Below are 16,934 nucleotides of genomic sequence, written 5' to 3'. Positions count from 1 at the left end.
GTGTGCTCCGCCCATCCGACCAGGAGCCACACTATACCACCTGCCCGGCTCTCCAGGCACTTGTACAGGACTTGGCCTTGTTGGACACCTGGATCATCCAACACGGCGACCGTCGAGCACACACCTACTTTACTAGTCACTCCGCGAGCCGTTTGGATCGAGTCTACGTCACCCGCGGCCTACGATCGGCCGTTGTCGACGCTGAGATGTGGCCGGCAGCGTTCACGGATCACCTCGCATATGTGTGTACTCTCACCCTTCCCCGCCAGCGCGTCCGCCGAAGTAGGGGTCCGTGGCGCCTCAATGTGGCCGTTCTTGATGAGATAAATTGCAGACGCGCAGTCGAGTCCACATGGAGCAATTGCCACCGGCGTTTACCCGCCTACCGTTCTGTACTTCAATGGTGGTTACGGTGTGCAAAACCCGCACTGTGCCGAACATTAGTCAGCTATGGACGCGACCGAGCGCGCTGGTATACTGCGACTACTGATTTTTACTATACTGCGCTCCGCGAACTGGCTGTACAACCGCCGTCGCCAGAGCGACAATCAGCAGTACAACGCGTCAAGGCACAATTGCTTCGTATCAACGCCGTACGTCTTGCGGGTGTGCGGGTGCGAGCGAGGACGACTGATGATGTTCGTGGGGAACGACCTTCCCTCCACCATATCATTCAAGAACGCCGAAGACGCAAGAGGCAGCTCATTACCGAGGTTGAGACGGAGGACGGGCGACGCGTTGACGCACAAATGGATATCGTCCGAGCGTTCACACAGTCATATAAACTTCTTTACGAGAGGGAGTCCCACATGAATGTAGGGGTCAGGGAAGTCCTATCTGACCTACCAGTCTCTCGGAACCTACAAGATGATGCTACGCTCTTGTCGGCGGTGACTTTGGAAGAACTGCGAGAGGCTCTGTTGCGTGGCTCTCCCAACAAAACGCCTGGCCCTGACGGCCTCCCTCTTGAATTTTACAAGCGGTTCTTTGATCTCATGGGCCCAATGTGGGTCAGGATGTACAGTGAACTCCTGGACGCCGATTTTCAGGTACCATCTGACTTTACTGAGGGTCTCTTGATCCCTGTGCCCAAACCCGGCGGAGGCCGTCGCCCTCTTGATTTTCGCCCGTTGACAATGCTAAACACTGACTATAAGCTGTTGACACGCATGCTCCGTGAGAGGCTCAAACCTACGGTAATGGCGGCCATTCACTCTGATCAAACCTGCCTCGGGGGCGACACTAATGTGTTTACGACTTTAAGCACCTATAGAGACGTGGTGGCGCTCATGCAAACTTGCCGCCTCCAAGGCGCTCTTGTTGCGCTGGACTTTGACCATGCTTTCGACCGCGTTAACCATGGTTTCCTGCGTGCTGTTATGGAACACATCGGTGTCCCGCGTCTGACGACGTCTGTTGTGCTTCGATTGATCCATGGGGCTGTCACGAGGATTATGATCAACGGCTGTCGGTCCGCCCCCGTCCGTGTCAACAGGTCCGTCCGGCAGGGTTGTCCTCTTTCTGCCATGCTCTTCGCCGTTGCCCTCGAACCAGCTCTTCACGGACTACGGCGACGCTTAGAAGGACTTACCCTCCGTTCCGTAACCTTTCGATGTGGTGCATACGCCGACGATGTGATGTTTTTAGCACGGTCTGGTGACGAAATACACACGGCGTTTTCCTGGCTCCACCAGTATGGGGCGGTGGCAGGCAGTGTGCTCAACCTTCGGAAATCACGCTACATGGAGGTAGGACGAGGAATGCCTGCAGGTCTGGCCGTACCTCTGACAAAGGTCCCGATGCTCAAGTGTTTAGGGATATCACTCCATCGACAAATACAACGCACGGCGGCCTTTACGTATCGTATGGTCTTACGACGACTCCGTTTAGAGGCTCGTCTCAATAAATTCAGATCATTGAACATTTTGCAACGCGCCCAATACGTTAATGTGTACATGGCTTCTCACCTTAACCATTACGCCCATGTACTGCCGATAACGGACACGATGGCTTCCAGGATACAGGCAGTGTTTGGACACGTGGTGAACGATGGTGCTGTTTTCAAGATCCGTTTTGTTACGCTTACTTTACCCTTCGACAAAGGCGGTGTTGGACTCACTCACGTCAAGCACAGAGCGCTGGCACTGTATCTCCGTTCCATGAGGCGACTCTGGCTTTCACCAACAGCCAGTCTCCCAGGCCTACTGATTGAAGAAGTGGCCCCACGTACGCTGTACCCACCGGTACCAGTTGGACATTTATCGCCCTCGCTGTCACACATTAGAACGTTTTTCGTAGAGCATAGCTATGTGTTGCGGGTTATATCGGAGACACGGAATCCGACAGCGAAGACTTATTATAGTGCTCTCCAGCACTGGACTCCGGATAACGACATTGTACGGTGCCACCCTACGGTCGACTGGCCACGAGTATGGCGAGCTATCCACGCGCCGTTCCTGTCTACTTTCGTGCGGTCGACGTGGTATGTGGTCGTTAACGAGAAACTTCCAACCCGACAACGGCTGCATGCCATTCACCTAATTGACGACCCTGTGTGCCCCCGTTGCACGACGTTAGACACGGACGAACATAGACTGAACTGTGGCCCCGCGCGTGAGTGCTGGAAACTGATCCGCCAGATCCTGGCTTTCCTGCTCCGCCGCCCCTACGTTTCGATTTTACCCCAAGAACTCTTTCATCCCGACGCTGTCTATTTCCCTATGACCCGGATGAATGCGGTTAATTGGGTACGAGGAATGGCGATACACTACATATACCGCGATGGAGACAAAGACGTCCTCGATTTATGGTACTATATGATCGACGAGTTTCTGGTCTTAACGAACAGACAGGATTACCGGAACCTTTTTGCGAACTATTTGGGTTCGTCATTCATGGACCCACCACCCAGCTGGGGTGTGCCGGGTGTGAGAAGACATTAACTTGTAGATGTGATCTTTCCACGATTCCCCTATGGTAACAGAAACAGTCTCTGACTGTGTGCAGCGGCCCCGGGCGCTCCAACGATTGGTGGCTGGTGATGTCCAATGCAATGACGACCGCCCGTTCCTGGCCGCCCGCCTAGCAATGTGACCGCGGCGAGCAAGATGGCCCTTTTTCGTTCACTTTATTGGCAACTTTTTGCGCATGGCTGCCTTGTTTTTTTTATGCATTCTCAAAAAAAAAAATGTAGTTAGTAGTTTGTGAAATAAGCATTGTAGGCTGTGATTATATTTTTGTTGAGCTTAATAATTAGTGTGTGTCGAAACACCATTTTCTTTAAGTATTCATTGACATATTTCTGTACATGTTATTTGCATAAGTGCCTTAGTACAACGTCAGTTTTGTGGCTTTCTCATCGCATTTCCATGAAAGTAACTAAAAAGATGGGAGGTTATTTTATGCACAGACAGATTTTTTTCTTTTCTTTTTTTGTAATATTTTTATTTTCCATTTGAAGTGTAAAATTTGAGCTTAATTGTTATGTTCTGCACCACAAAGGTGAAGCTTTGTAAGACTTTTCCCAATAAGTTGTTTTCTTGTGTACTATTTTGTAATTGAAAAAAAAAAAAAAAAAAGAAAGTCAAAGAAAACCATCATAACGACCGGGAGAGCAATGTGCTGACCACACGCGCCTCCTATCTGCATCCTCACCTGAGGATGACACGGCGGTCGGATGGTCCGGGTGGGCCACTTGTGGCCTGAAGACGGAGTGCTTCATGTCCTCAGGTGCGTGCTTGCTGAACATGGGGCAGAGTATGTGATTTAGCACTACAACAGGGTGGTTCACTGCTGTGGATCTCTCAGTATGCTCTCTAGCCCCTGCACTCACCACTCTGTGGGAAGTGTTCGATCACTTCCGATCCGGATTCACCTGCCAGACAGAGTGGTGCTTCAAAGGAGTCCGACAAGTGCAGAATGGAGACTGGACACCCTGCAGCCAACTTGTTGTGATTGAACATCGTAACAGTGTCCAGGAATGGGTGAATAATACTACCAAGATGACCCGCTGAAGCATACATTCCACAGTCTTTGGCTATCTGAAAAGGTAGCCTGTCACTTGGTGGAGCGACGAATGCTGCCCTGCAATCAAAAATAGTCGGGCGGCACTGTGTAGTTTAGAGTGCCGGCCAACTGCAGAGAACCTCTAAACCTTGAAGCTTAAAGGAATGGCTGCACCAAGGATATAATATTTTTGTCAAAATTAAAATTTATTCACATAAACATGGTGATACATAGGCTTGGAACCAACTTATCGCAGATATACTCCTGGAAATTAAAATAAGAACATCGTGAATTCATTGTCCCAGGAACGGGAAACTTTATTGACACATTCCTGGGGTCAGATACATCACATGATCACACTGACAGAACCACAGGCACATAGACACAGGCAACAGAGCATGCACAATGTCGGCACTAGTACAGTGTATATCCACCTTAAGCAGCAATGCAAGCTGCTATTATCCCATGAAGACGATCGTAGAGATGCTGGATGTAGTCCTGTGGAACGGCTTGCCATGCCATTTCCACCTGGCGCCTCAGTTGGACCAGCGTTCGTGCTGGACGTGCAGACCGCATGAGACGACGCTTCATCCAGTCCCAAACATGCTCAATGGGGGACAGATCCGGAGATCTTGCTGGCCAGGGTAGTTGACTTACACCTTCTAGAGCACGTTGGGTGGCACGGGATACATGCGGACGTGCATTGTCCTGTTGGAACAGCAAGTTCCCTTGCCGGTCTAGGAATGGTAGAACGATGGGTTCGATGACGGTTTGGATGTACCGTGCACTATTCAGTGTCCCCTCGACGGTCACCAGAGGTGTACGGCCAGTGTAGGAGATCGCTCCCCACACCATGATGCCGGGTGTCCTGATTGTGGCGCTCACCTGCACGGCGCCAAACACGCATACGACCATCATTGGCACCAAGGCAGAAGCGACTCTCATCGCTGAAGACGACACGTCTCCATTCGTCCCTCCATTCACGCCTGTCGCGACACCACTGGAGGCGGGCTCCACGATGTTGGGGCGTGAGCGGAAGACGGCCTAACGGTGTGCGGGACCGTAGCCCAGCTTCATGAAGAAGGTTGCGAATGGTCCTCGCCGATACCCCAGGAGCAACAGTGTCCCTAATTTGCTGGGAAGTGGCGGTGCGGTCCCCTACGGCACTGCGTAGTATCCTGCGGTCTTGGCGTGCATCCGTGCGTCGCTGCGGTCCGGTCCCAGGTCGACGGGCACGTGCATCTTACGCCGACCACTGGCGACAACATCGATGTACTGTGGAGATCTAACGCTCCACGTGTTGAGCAATTCGGCAGTACGTCCACCCGGCCTCCCACATGCCCACTATACGCCCTCGCTCAAAGTCCGTCAACTGCACATACGGTTCACGTCCACGCTGTCGCAGCATGCTACCAGTGTTAAAGACTGCGATGGAGCTCCGTATGCCACGGCAAACTGGCTGACACTGACGGCGGCGGTGCACAAATGCTGCGCAGCTAGCGCCATTCGACGGCCAACACCGCGGTTCCTGGTGTGTCCGCTGTGCCGTGCGTGTGATCATTGCTTGTACAGCCCTGTCGCAGTGTCCGGAGCAAGTATGGTGGGTCTGACACACCGGTGTCAATGTGTTCTTTTTTCCATTTCCATGAGTGTATATTAAACGAGTGCCACCTAGACAGACCATCCGCAACCCACAGTGCGGTGGTTAAACTCTCACCAAATTGCTTGAAACTGGCTCTGTCGCAGACACAGGTGTAGCAACATCAGCTGCTTTTCTGGCAGCATTCAGTACCAGCGCAGAGTGAAGTACTGGCACCATTTCGCAGGAAACTGGGGTCTGGCCTACATCAATAAAGATAATTTTGACCTCACATGATACCCTAACATAATGCCAAATTTCCGGGATTTAGATCCATCAAATTTCCATTTCTGGTGACATGTGAAGGTAGCTGTGAATGTTTTGAAGAGCAGAAACGTTCCACACCTGAGGGAGCGGATTATTAATGCTTATGCTCGCATTGCAGTACATATCTTGGTTAAAGTGGAACAATTCGGTCACATCCTTCGATGACGGTCTTTTTGTGTTTTATTTGCCTTGTTCTGCACGAAATATGACAAACTGGAGAAAGAATAAAGCTGTTCTCAAGTGAAAGGTACCGTTGTTTTTCTCATGCAATTGTCCATCTGTTTGATGTGTCACTTGACATCCTTTCCATTTGAAAATTATGAGTTGCAGCCAAAATGGCAGTTTCCAAATTGGCTACCATACCGGTAACAGTCTCACAGGTTTTTCTTCTCTCCCATCTGATACTACAGGACGTTCAGTGTGTGTTCATCCACCTGTTTGTGTCTCACAACGATGGTTTTACATCTAGTACAGGCCTGTTTCTACTTTTAAACCATTGCCAAGATTTACATCAAAATCATTTATGCTCTGACCTCGTTTTGATTCATATTTACATGTACTGTACCCGACCCTGTAGTTAAGTGTAGTCTGCCTGAGAATCATCAGTTAGGAAGCACAGGTGACATGAATATAATCTCTATAATCTCAACAGGTGGAGCTGTAAAATGTCGTAAATAAAACATTGAGAATTAGGTGGAATGACAAAGTAGAGAGTGAGGAATCTCTCCGCAGAAATTGCAGAAGAAAGGAACATATGGAAAACACTATAACAAGAAGGGACAGAATGATAGGACATGTGTTTCGTCATCAACGAATAGCTTCAGTGCTACTAATGGAAGCTGTAGAGGGTAAAAACTGTAAGGGAAGACAAAGATTTGAATACATTCAACTTCGACAAATAACTAAGGAAGTAGGGTGCAAGTGCTACTATGAGACGAAGAGATTAGCGCAGGATGGGAATTTATGGTGGACCGCAACCAAATTAATCAGAAGACTGATGACAAAAAATAAAGAAAATTAATCGTATTTTAAGACACGTGTCCACGTTATTTCCGGATTCACGTGTGGTCCGTGTTTCTTAGGAGCTTAATAATGACGGGAACTATGAAAGAAACCTGAAGAAGTTTGTAATCTGCTGGCAGAGCCATTTGCTGGGATTTGTTGTAATTCGTGGACGTTTCGACAGGACCTATGCTGGGGATCTCAACACTTGCTGAGTTCGCCGTTACCTTATATCACGTTCCACTATAAGAACTGCTTTCTATTTTAAGTTGAAAATGCCGCGAAAATATAAGAATAACGATACTTGTGGACAGCGGAATCTAGAAGATAAGGCAACAGAAACAAAATATATTCAACAAAATAGGATTTTTCTCGCTGCAGCTGCAAAATCAGTTACTATACCAAGAAATACAGGTCCAAGGGACGTCAGAAAACAGACCAACTGATACAGAGGTAATCCCGGAAAAATATTCGGGGGTATTAGTCATTAGTGCATCTGTATATGGTGACTACAAAACACTTAAAATTAAACGAATCCTTAGGTTTTAAATGATTGGAAAGATCAGTGTCACTCAGGGAGGAACTGATATACATACATATGCAAATATGTATTATAACCAAACAAATGGACAGAATGTCATAATTACAATTTCGTTAACGAACAATTAAATGCATTTTTTTGCTTAAAAATGTTAGAAATTACAAAAAATCTTTTTTCTCTTAAAGTATCGGATACCCCTAAATGACTATATGCGGCTCATTCTTCTCTCACGCTACGCAGACAAGTATGACAGCGTAACGCATTCTTCCAATCAGTATAGGTAGTCTAAAAAGAAAAAGAAGAAATATTTATCGTATTCGGTCCTAGATTGACTTTGTCCATTTATTCATTACGTTGCTGATCGCGTATTTATTTCTCGCTCGTTACATTAAGATTCGGTAGTTTCTAACAAGAGATTAACACTGAACACCGTAATCGGATTCGAACTCGGATCTCTAAATCTGTTGGACATTGTGTGACCGATAAACTGAAAGTTTCGCTGTTCTGTAATAACATTCTGTTCCACGTGTTACAATATTCCCTTCCAGCAATAACGTGTCGCACATATTTTGTAAGCACTGCTTGTCTGCAGTAAGCTATACTTCACAACTTGTTTTGTTTGTATGGTTGTACACACCCAACATCCTGGAGCGAAAGGTGGTATCCACAGTAGGTAGGCGGGGTCCATGCCCAGGAGGGAGCCTGGAATGCCTCCAGCGTTTGTGACGTTGTAGTCGTAGTAGTCCAGCTCCAGGTCGTGGTCTGGTCCGGACAGACTGAACTCTGATCCAGCGAGCTGACATTCACGGTTAGTCAGGTCTTTCCGGGCCTTGGGAGAGCTCACGATCTGAAACAGAATTTTCGGTACGAATTAGAAACATTTTTGCCCTGTGTAAACTATTCCTACGATCGAAGTACGAGAGGTAAACTGCAGTAAGTCTGGTGTTCACAGAACTCAAAACAATTAGGTAAATCTTTATTCATCGTCTGCAAAGAACATCTTAAAGCGAACACAATGACAAAAGAATCTATGGTATTATACTCTGTGTTATCAAACTGTGAAGCACTACATGCATCCTTCGTTCTCATGTAAATAATGAATAGATTAGTTATAGGTACCGTCAACATAAGGTAATAACGTATAGTTTGAAATACTTGTTGCGCACGGACAATATACATTACTGGCAAAAACTACTGCTTGAATACCGCAGCAAACAGCAGATGTTGGACATGTGTGTGTATTATCTTACGAATGGCTACATTTAATAAGAATCGTGTCTTCTGACCACTAGGGTAATAAGAAGCATGCATGGTCACATTAAAGTCACAATAATTTTTTACACACACACACACACACACACACACACACACACACACACACACACATACGTACATGTAAATACCAAACACAAACGAGCACAAATTGAGATCAAATTTGTGAAATCATATTTTATACATCTATTCAAACACTTTTGCAGAGGATGTCCTACTAACATTGAGGTGCACCTGGAGTAAGGGCTGTCATGAAGATACGTTATCTGATGGCTCAATTTTTTTGCTTTTTTTTGGGGGGACGGGGGGTTAGGGGGCTTTCCTGGAGAAGGCTGAATTCTGGGTTTGACTTCTGAGATAGCGCACGTTTTAGCATCTCACGAACATCATTACAACACTCCACTTAGCGTAATGCGTAACAGATACTGAAACAGATAGTGAGGGATTTTAACACCATTTTCTACCAATGTATTTCAAAGCTTAGTTTGAGATCGTACCCTAAATTTGTGTAGTTAAACATGTACCCTCTCAGCTTCTCTATTTAGACCCTCCATGGCTTTGTCTTGAAATATTTCCAGACCCGTCGGAATGTTTGGTTACAATAAGTCATGGTCGTAGCCTTTCCCTGTACATGATTATCAATAGGAATTTCAAGTTAACCTCTCAGGGAACCACACTCCTTTTTGTATTCTTATTATTGTTCTTAAATTTATTTAACTGACTTTCACTTAACTTACTGGTACATTTCGTGGTTATGGCCTCAGTTATATTATACATTCTTTTCCAAGTATTTCAATAGATATTAATTAATTTTTCAGCTTGTACCTAGACAGTTTAAGGCTCAAGAGATAAGATAAATACAAGGGGTGGGCAAAAATGTGGAACCCAAAAACATAACACATTACCATTCCTAATAAGATGTAGAAACATCGTTAGCATTCAAAACAGCGTCCAGTCATCCTGGAATGGATGAATACAGATCCTGTATGGTTTTAAAAGGAATATTATACCATTATTCCAGCAAAATAGTGGCAAGTTCAGATAATGATGATGGAGGTGGATAGCGTTCAAGCACCCTTCTGTCCTATGTAGATCACAATGGCCCGCATCTCGTGGTCGTGCGGTAGCGTTCTCGCTTCCCACGCCCGGGTTCGATACCCGGCGGGGTCAGGGATTTTCTCTGCCTCGTGATGGCTGGGTGTTGTGTGATGTCCTTAGGTTAGTTAGGTTAAAGTAGTTCTAAGTTCTAGGGGACTGATGACCTAAGATGTTGAGTCCCATAGTGCTCAGAGCCATTTTTTGAACCACAAAGGCTCAGTAATGTAGAGATTTGGTGTCTATGGTGAACAGGGATATGTGGACATGTTCATCCTCGTGCAGTTTTGGACGATGTGAGCTGTGTGGATAGAGGCCATGTCGTCTTGAAACTCAGCATCGCCATTAGAAAACAAATATTGCACCATCGGAGGGCCCTGATCAGCCAAAGTGGTCACAGAATCTCTGGCAGTAGTGGGATCTTGCAGAGTAACCATACTGCCATGGGATACCACGACATGGCTGCCAGAATCATTACCGAAGCACCGCCGTGTTTCACATTTGGGACGTAAACTCGGCCAGACGTTGGAAACATTATGAAACGAGACTCATCGGACCAAATAACTTTCTTCCATTGCTCCATAGCCCATGTTTCATAGCTTCGGCAACACGTTTTCGTGTTACATGCATTTCAGTCATTGATGAGTGGTTTTCCCTACTCTTGGATCTCCCTTCATGTTGTTTTGATGCTGTCAGGGTTGTGCAGTGACTTTTGCAGCTGTCGTTCTTTTATTTTTTTGTCCCAATACTCCTCATTGACAGTATGTCACGATCACTCAACGCACATTTTCGTCTGCGTTATGTCTTAGCGGACGAAGTTTTCCGCTTTCCATGTACGCAGTATGAATCTTCCATACGGTGCCAAACCAAACACATACGCTTCTAAGTTTTCGGAAATACCCACCATACGAGCACGAATGTGACTTAACTTAGACATAATGCACTCACAGCTGCACAGAAAACTGTTCTGACCACGACTGAACCTTGCAAAGTATTGACGACATTGGTCAGATTCCGTTTGTGATCAATTACAACAGTGCAACCAGCGGGCTTGGTTAGCATCTGCAGTTATGTTCAAGCAAGGATTTGTCTCGGTGTTTCCACATTTGTGACTAACTCCTGTAACGTTGTTTCAGAGCCCACAGTCACTTTGACGTCGTTGTTAGTTCTGTTTAGATGACGGGTACCACGAAAATAAGTACCACAAGCTAAAGTATTGCAGTACATAGCATATTAGAGAATATGGCAGTATTAAAAATACCCACAGATAACGGTGCAAAGGCGCTGAAACATATTTAGGCATAAAAAAGACTAGCTGTCTGCCTGATAGTCTGACCTGAATTCCCATAATTTGTCTACAAACATACTTGTTAGAATTTTAGTTTTAATAGATGTGCGATGAACGGCCTTGCCGCAGTGGTAACACCGGTTCCCGTCAGATCACCGACGTTCAGCGGGCTGGGCTGGCACTTGGATGGGTAACCATCCGGTCTGCCGAGCGCTGTTGCCACGAGGGGTGCACTCAGCCCTTGTGAGGCAAACTGAGGAGCTACTTGATTAAGAAGTAGCGGCTCCGGTCTCGGAAACTGACCTACGGCTGGGAGTGCGGTGTGCTGACCACGTGCCCCTGCATCCAGTGACGCCTGTGGGTTAGGATGACACGGCGGCCAGCGGATGGTTGCATAACTTCAAACAGTGCTACAGAATTGGAAGACGTAAGAGAACGAAATTTCAAACTAGGTGTCAACTGGACGATGTGCAACAAAGTGCGGAACTGGCCCAAACATTTGTAGATGAGATAAACAAACTTATCCCATAGTTCAGCAAAGAATTTGTTTTCAATTCCGACCAATGGGAATCTGAAGCGGAAATTACAGGTACGAAGAGAGTTGTTTCAAGATCAATTAACGTCAATGCTTGAACGCATTCGTGTTCAAATATGTCGACTCTTAATCTGGATAGTAAACTGAGTGGAAAGTTATTTTTTGTGCAGTGGGAAGTTGAAGATGCTCTGCTGTGTGATTCATCACTCCAAATCACTCGTTTACAGTCGCGCACTGTCCAGTGGCTAGCTCTTGCAAATGATTCAAATGGCTCTGAGCTGTATGGCACTTAACATCTGAGGTCATCTGTCCCCTAGACTTAGAACTACGTAAACCTAACTAACCTAGGGACATCACACACATCCATGCCGAGGCAGGATTCGAACCTGCGACTTTAGCAGCTGCGCGGTTCTGGACTGAAGCGCCTAGAACAGCTCGGTCACAGCGGCTGGCGGCTCGCTCTTTACACCACCTCACGTGTCTCTTAGCATTTTCTACAAATATGTGTGGCTTACGAGGAGATATTCGACCACTCTATGCCACTTTTTTTTAAACCTTACGCTGAGTTGTTGTGCTGGACTTCTGGTACCATTTTTAAACTCACGTGTAATCCGATCCACTGATTTACTGCGATTACTACAGCCATTCTCCCAATTTCTCAGCTGTTCACAATCACATCATGAATAGTCGATTTAGGGACCTTTAGATGAATTAAAGTATCCCAAATGGATTTGGTACTCAGGTGACTTTCAGTGACTAGTCCACGTTCGAAGTCACTGTGACCCATTCGGTTGTTACTGGTGTTCTACTGGCAACATTTTATTGTGGCAGGAGGGCCTCTCCTCACATCGGTGGTCAATTCTATATTCAATTACATATTATATTCTGTATATGTATCAGCGATATGAAGTGGGACAAGCATGTAATGGCAGTTGTGGGGAAGGCGGATAGTCGTCTTCGGTTCATTGGTAGAATTTTGGGAAGATGTGGTTCATCTGTAAAGGAGAGCGCTTATAAAACGCTAATACGACCTATTCTTGAGTACTGCTCGAGCTTTTGGGATCCCTATCAGGTCGGATTGAGGGAGGACATAGAAGCAATTCAGAGGCGGGCTGCTAGATTTGTTACTGGTAGGTTTGATAATCACGCAAGTGTTACGGAAATGCTTCAGGAACTCGGGTGGGAGTCTCTGGAGGAAAGAAGGCATTCTTTTCGTGAATCGCTACTGAGGAAATTTAGAGAACCAGCATTTGAGGCTGACTGCAGTACAGTTTTACTGCCGGCAACTTGTATTTCGTGGAAAGACCACAAAGATAAAATAAGAGAGATTAGAGCTCGTACAGAGGCATATAGGCAGTCATTTTTCCCTCGTTCTGTTTGGTTGCGGAACAGGGAGAGAAGATTCTAGTTGTGGTACGAGGTACCCTCCGCCACGCACCGTATGGTGGATTGCAGAGTGTGCATGTAGATGTAGATTTAGTTATATAGCGGTAATTAAACGTTATTCATCAGAACGTGTATTTGCCCGGATCGGGCTTCTTCCTCTCGCTTCTCTTTCTCACCGTCATCAACAACAAAATCATAATTGTAAACAATACATGTGAGTATCATTGTCTCCTACGCTAGTCGGATACATTAATGACACAATACACTCATTACGAGAAGGATAGGTGCCGTTGTCCACCAAGAAGGAAAGTGTTTCTTGCAAGTCCTCGAGATTCTTCCAAGTACCATGGCCATACTACTTTCCTTACTTTCACTGTGTGCACTGCATCGCTGCTCGGATCAGTGCGATGCATAACAATGGGACGAGGGCGTGCTGGGAAGTACTGGCTCTGAATTTTTTGTGTGAGAATTCTTAGAGCTTTTTAGGTACAACAGGCTTTACTAACAGTCTACATCTTTTTTCTTCACATCTACACATCTATTTCTCAACACAGTCACCCTGTCGTCGAGCACATTTCTCCAAAGGAGGGACCAGTTTGATGACGCCGTCACTGTAGAATGTTTGACTTTGCTGTCGGAGCAACTATCTCATCTATGCTTGCATCGCTTCATCACTATCAAAGTGAATTTCTTGAAGCCTAAGTTTGGGAACCAGATGAAAATATGATGGAGCCAATTCGGGACTATATGGAGCATGGTTAATGACAGTGAACTCAAGGTATCGGATTGTTCCCAATGTCACAGAGCTCGTGTGTGGTCTGGCGTTTTCATGGTGAATGAGACGATGCTTCATGTGTGCACAAACTCTTCGGATTCGTGCTTTCACTTAGCTGAAGAATTCGTAGGAAATTTAAGAATTAGTTTGGGCGCCTTCATCAACATCTACATTTATACTCCACAAGCCACACAACGGTGTGTGGCGGAGGGCACTTTACGTGCCAGTGCTTTGCCTCCCTTCCTGTTCCAGTCGCGTATGGTTCGCGGGAAGAACGACTGCCAGAAAGCCTCAGTGCGCGCTCGAATCTCTCTAATTTTACATTCGTGATCTCCTCGGGAGGTAAAAGTAGGGGGAAGCAATATATTCGATATCTCATCGAGAAACGCACCCTCTCGAAACCTAGACAGCAAGCTACGCCGCGATGCAGAGCGCCTCTTTTGCAGTGTCTGCACTTGAGTTTGCTAAACATCTCCGTAACTCTATCACACTTACTAAATAACCCTGTGCCGAAACGCGCCGCTCTTCTTTGGATCTTCTCTATCTCCTCTGCCAACCCGACCTGGTACGAATCGCACGCTGATGAGCAATACTGAAGTATAGGTCGAACGCGTGTTTTGTAAGCCACCTCCTTTGTTGATGGACTACATTTTCTAAGGACTCTTCCAATGGATCTCAACCTGGCACCCGTCTTACCAACAATTAATTTTATGTGATCATTCCACTTCAAATCATTCCGTACGCATACTCCCAGATATTTTACCGAAGTAACTCTACCAGTGTTTGTTCCGCTATCATATAATCATACAATAAAGGATCCTTCTTTCTAAGTATTCGGTATACATTACATTTTTCTATATTAAGGGACAGTTGCGACTCCCTGCACCAAGTGCCTATCCGCTGCAGATCTTCCTGCATGTTGCTGCAATTTTCTAATGTTGCAACTTCTCTGTATACTACAGCATGGAACTTCCGACACTTCCCACTGGTTCATTTATACACTTCTGGAAATGGAAAAAAGAACACATTGACACCGGTGTGTCAGACCCACCATACTTGCTCCGGACACTGCGAGAGGGCTGTACAATCAATGATCACACGCACGGCCCAGAGGACACACCAGGAACCGCGGTGTTGGCCGTCGAATGGCGCTAGCTGCGCAGCATTTGTGCACCGCCGCCGTCAGTGTCAGCCAGTTTGCCGTGGCATACGGAGCTCCATCGCAGTCTTTAACACTGGTAGCATGCCGCGACAGCGTGGACGTGAACCGGATGTGCAGTTGACGGACTTTGAGCGAGGGCGTACAGTGGGCATGCGGGAGGCCAGGTGGACGTACCGCCGAATTGCTCAACACGTGGGGCGTGAGGTCTCCACAGTACATCGATGTTGTCGCCAGTGGTCGGCGGAAGGTGCACGTGCCCGTCGACCTGGGACCGGACCGCAGCGACGCACGGATGCACGCCAAGACCGTAGAATCCTACGCAGTGCCGTAGGGGACCGCACCGCCACTTCCCAGCAAATTAGGGACACTGTTGCTCCTGGGGTATCGGCGAGGACCATTCGCAACCGTCTCCATGAAGCTGGGCTACGGTCCCGCACACCGTTAGGCCGTCTTCCGCTCACGCCCCAACATCGTGCAGCCCGTCTCCAGTGGTGTCGCGACAGGCGTGAATGGAGGGACGAATGGAGACGTGTCGTCTTCAGCGATGAGAGTCGCTTCTGCCTTGGTGCCAATGATGGTCGTATGCGTGTTTGGCGCCGTGCAGGTGAGCGCCACAATCAGGACACCCGGCATCATGGTGTGGGGAGCGATCTCCTACACTGGCCGTACACCTGTGGTGATCGTCGAGGGGACACTGAATAGTGCACGGTACATCCAAACCGTCATCGAACCCATCGTTCTACCATTCCTAGACCGGCAAGGGAACTTGCTGTTCCAACAGGACAATGCACGTCCGCATGTATCCCGTGCCACCCAACGTGCTCTAGAAGGTGTAAGTCAACTACCCTGGCCAGCAAGATCTCCGGATCTGTCCCCCATTGAGCATGTTTGGGACTGGATGAAGCGTCGTCTCACGCGGTCTGCACGTCCAGCACGAACGCTGGTCCAACTGAGGCGTCAGGTGGAAATGGCATGGCAAGCCGTTCCACAGGACTACATCCAGCATCTCTACGATCGTCTCCATGGGAGAATAGCAGCCTGCATTGCTGCGAAAGGTGTATATACACTGTACTAGTGCCGACATTGTGCATGCTCTGTTGCCTGTGTCTATGTGCCTGTGGTTCTGTCAGTGTGATCATGTGATGTATCAGACCCCAGGAATGTGTCAATAAAGTTTCCCCTTCCTGGGACAATGAATTCACGGTGTTCTTATTTCATTTTCCAGGAGTGTATATATTGTGAAAAGCTATGGTCCTATAACACTCCCCTGTGGCACGCCAGAGGTTACTTTAACGTCTGTAGACGTCTCTTCATTGAGAACAACATGCTGTGATCTGTTTGCTAAAAACTCTTCAATCCAGCCACACAGCTGGTCTGATATTGCGTAGGCTCTTACTTTGTTTAACAGGCGACAGTGCGGAACTGTATCGAACGCCTTCCGGAAGTCAAGGAAAATGGCTTGTACACTACTGGTCATTAAAATTGCTATACTACGAAGATGACGTGCTACAGACGCGAAATTTAACCGAAAGGAAGAAGATGCTGTGATATGCAAATGACTAGCTTTTCAGAGCATTCACACAAGGTTGGCGTCAGTGGCGACACCTACAACGTGCTGACATGTCGAAAGTTTCCAACCGATTTCTCATACACAAACAGCAGTTGGCTCGCTTTGCCTGGTTAAACGTTGTTGTGATGCCTCGTGTAAGGAGGAGAAATGCGTACCATCACGTTTCTGACTTTGATATAGATCGGATTGTAGCATATCGCGATTGCGGTTTATCGTATCGCGACATTGCTGCTCGCGTTGGTCGAGATCCAACGACTGTCAGCAGAATATAGAATCGCTGGGTTCAGGAGGGTAATACGGATCGCCGTGCTGGATCCCAACGGCCTCGTATCACTAGCAGTCGAGATGACAGGCATCTCATCCGCATGGCTGTAACGGATCGTGCAGCCACATCTCG

General features: G+C 47.1%; 1 protein-coding gene across 1 annotated transcript in view; it reads right to left on the bottom strand.

Moving 5' to 3' along the window:
- LOC126298324 (uncharacterized) overlaps positions 1–16,934 on the bottom strand; it is an 897,680-nt gene that overhangs the window by 13,063 nt on the left and 867,683 nt on the right. The window contains exon 15 of the mRNA XM_049989621.1: positions 8,092–8,301. Within this exon, the coding sequence (XP_049845578.1) occupies positions 8,092–8,301 (210 nt within the window). The remainder of the gene's footprint in view (positions 1–8,091; positions 8,302–16,934) is intronic.

Source organism: Schistocerca gregaria, chromosome X, assembly GCF_023897955.1.
Source record: "Schistocerca gregaria isolate iqSchGreg1 chromosome X, iqSchGreg1.2, whole genome shotgun sequence".
NCBI lineage: Eukaryota > Metazoa > Arthropoda > Insecta > Orthoptera > Acrididae > Schistocerca > Schistocerca gregaria.
The sequence above is the reverse complement of the archived record's forward strand: the minus strand, read 5'-3'. Positions and strand labels throughout refer to the sequence as shown.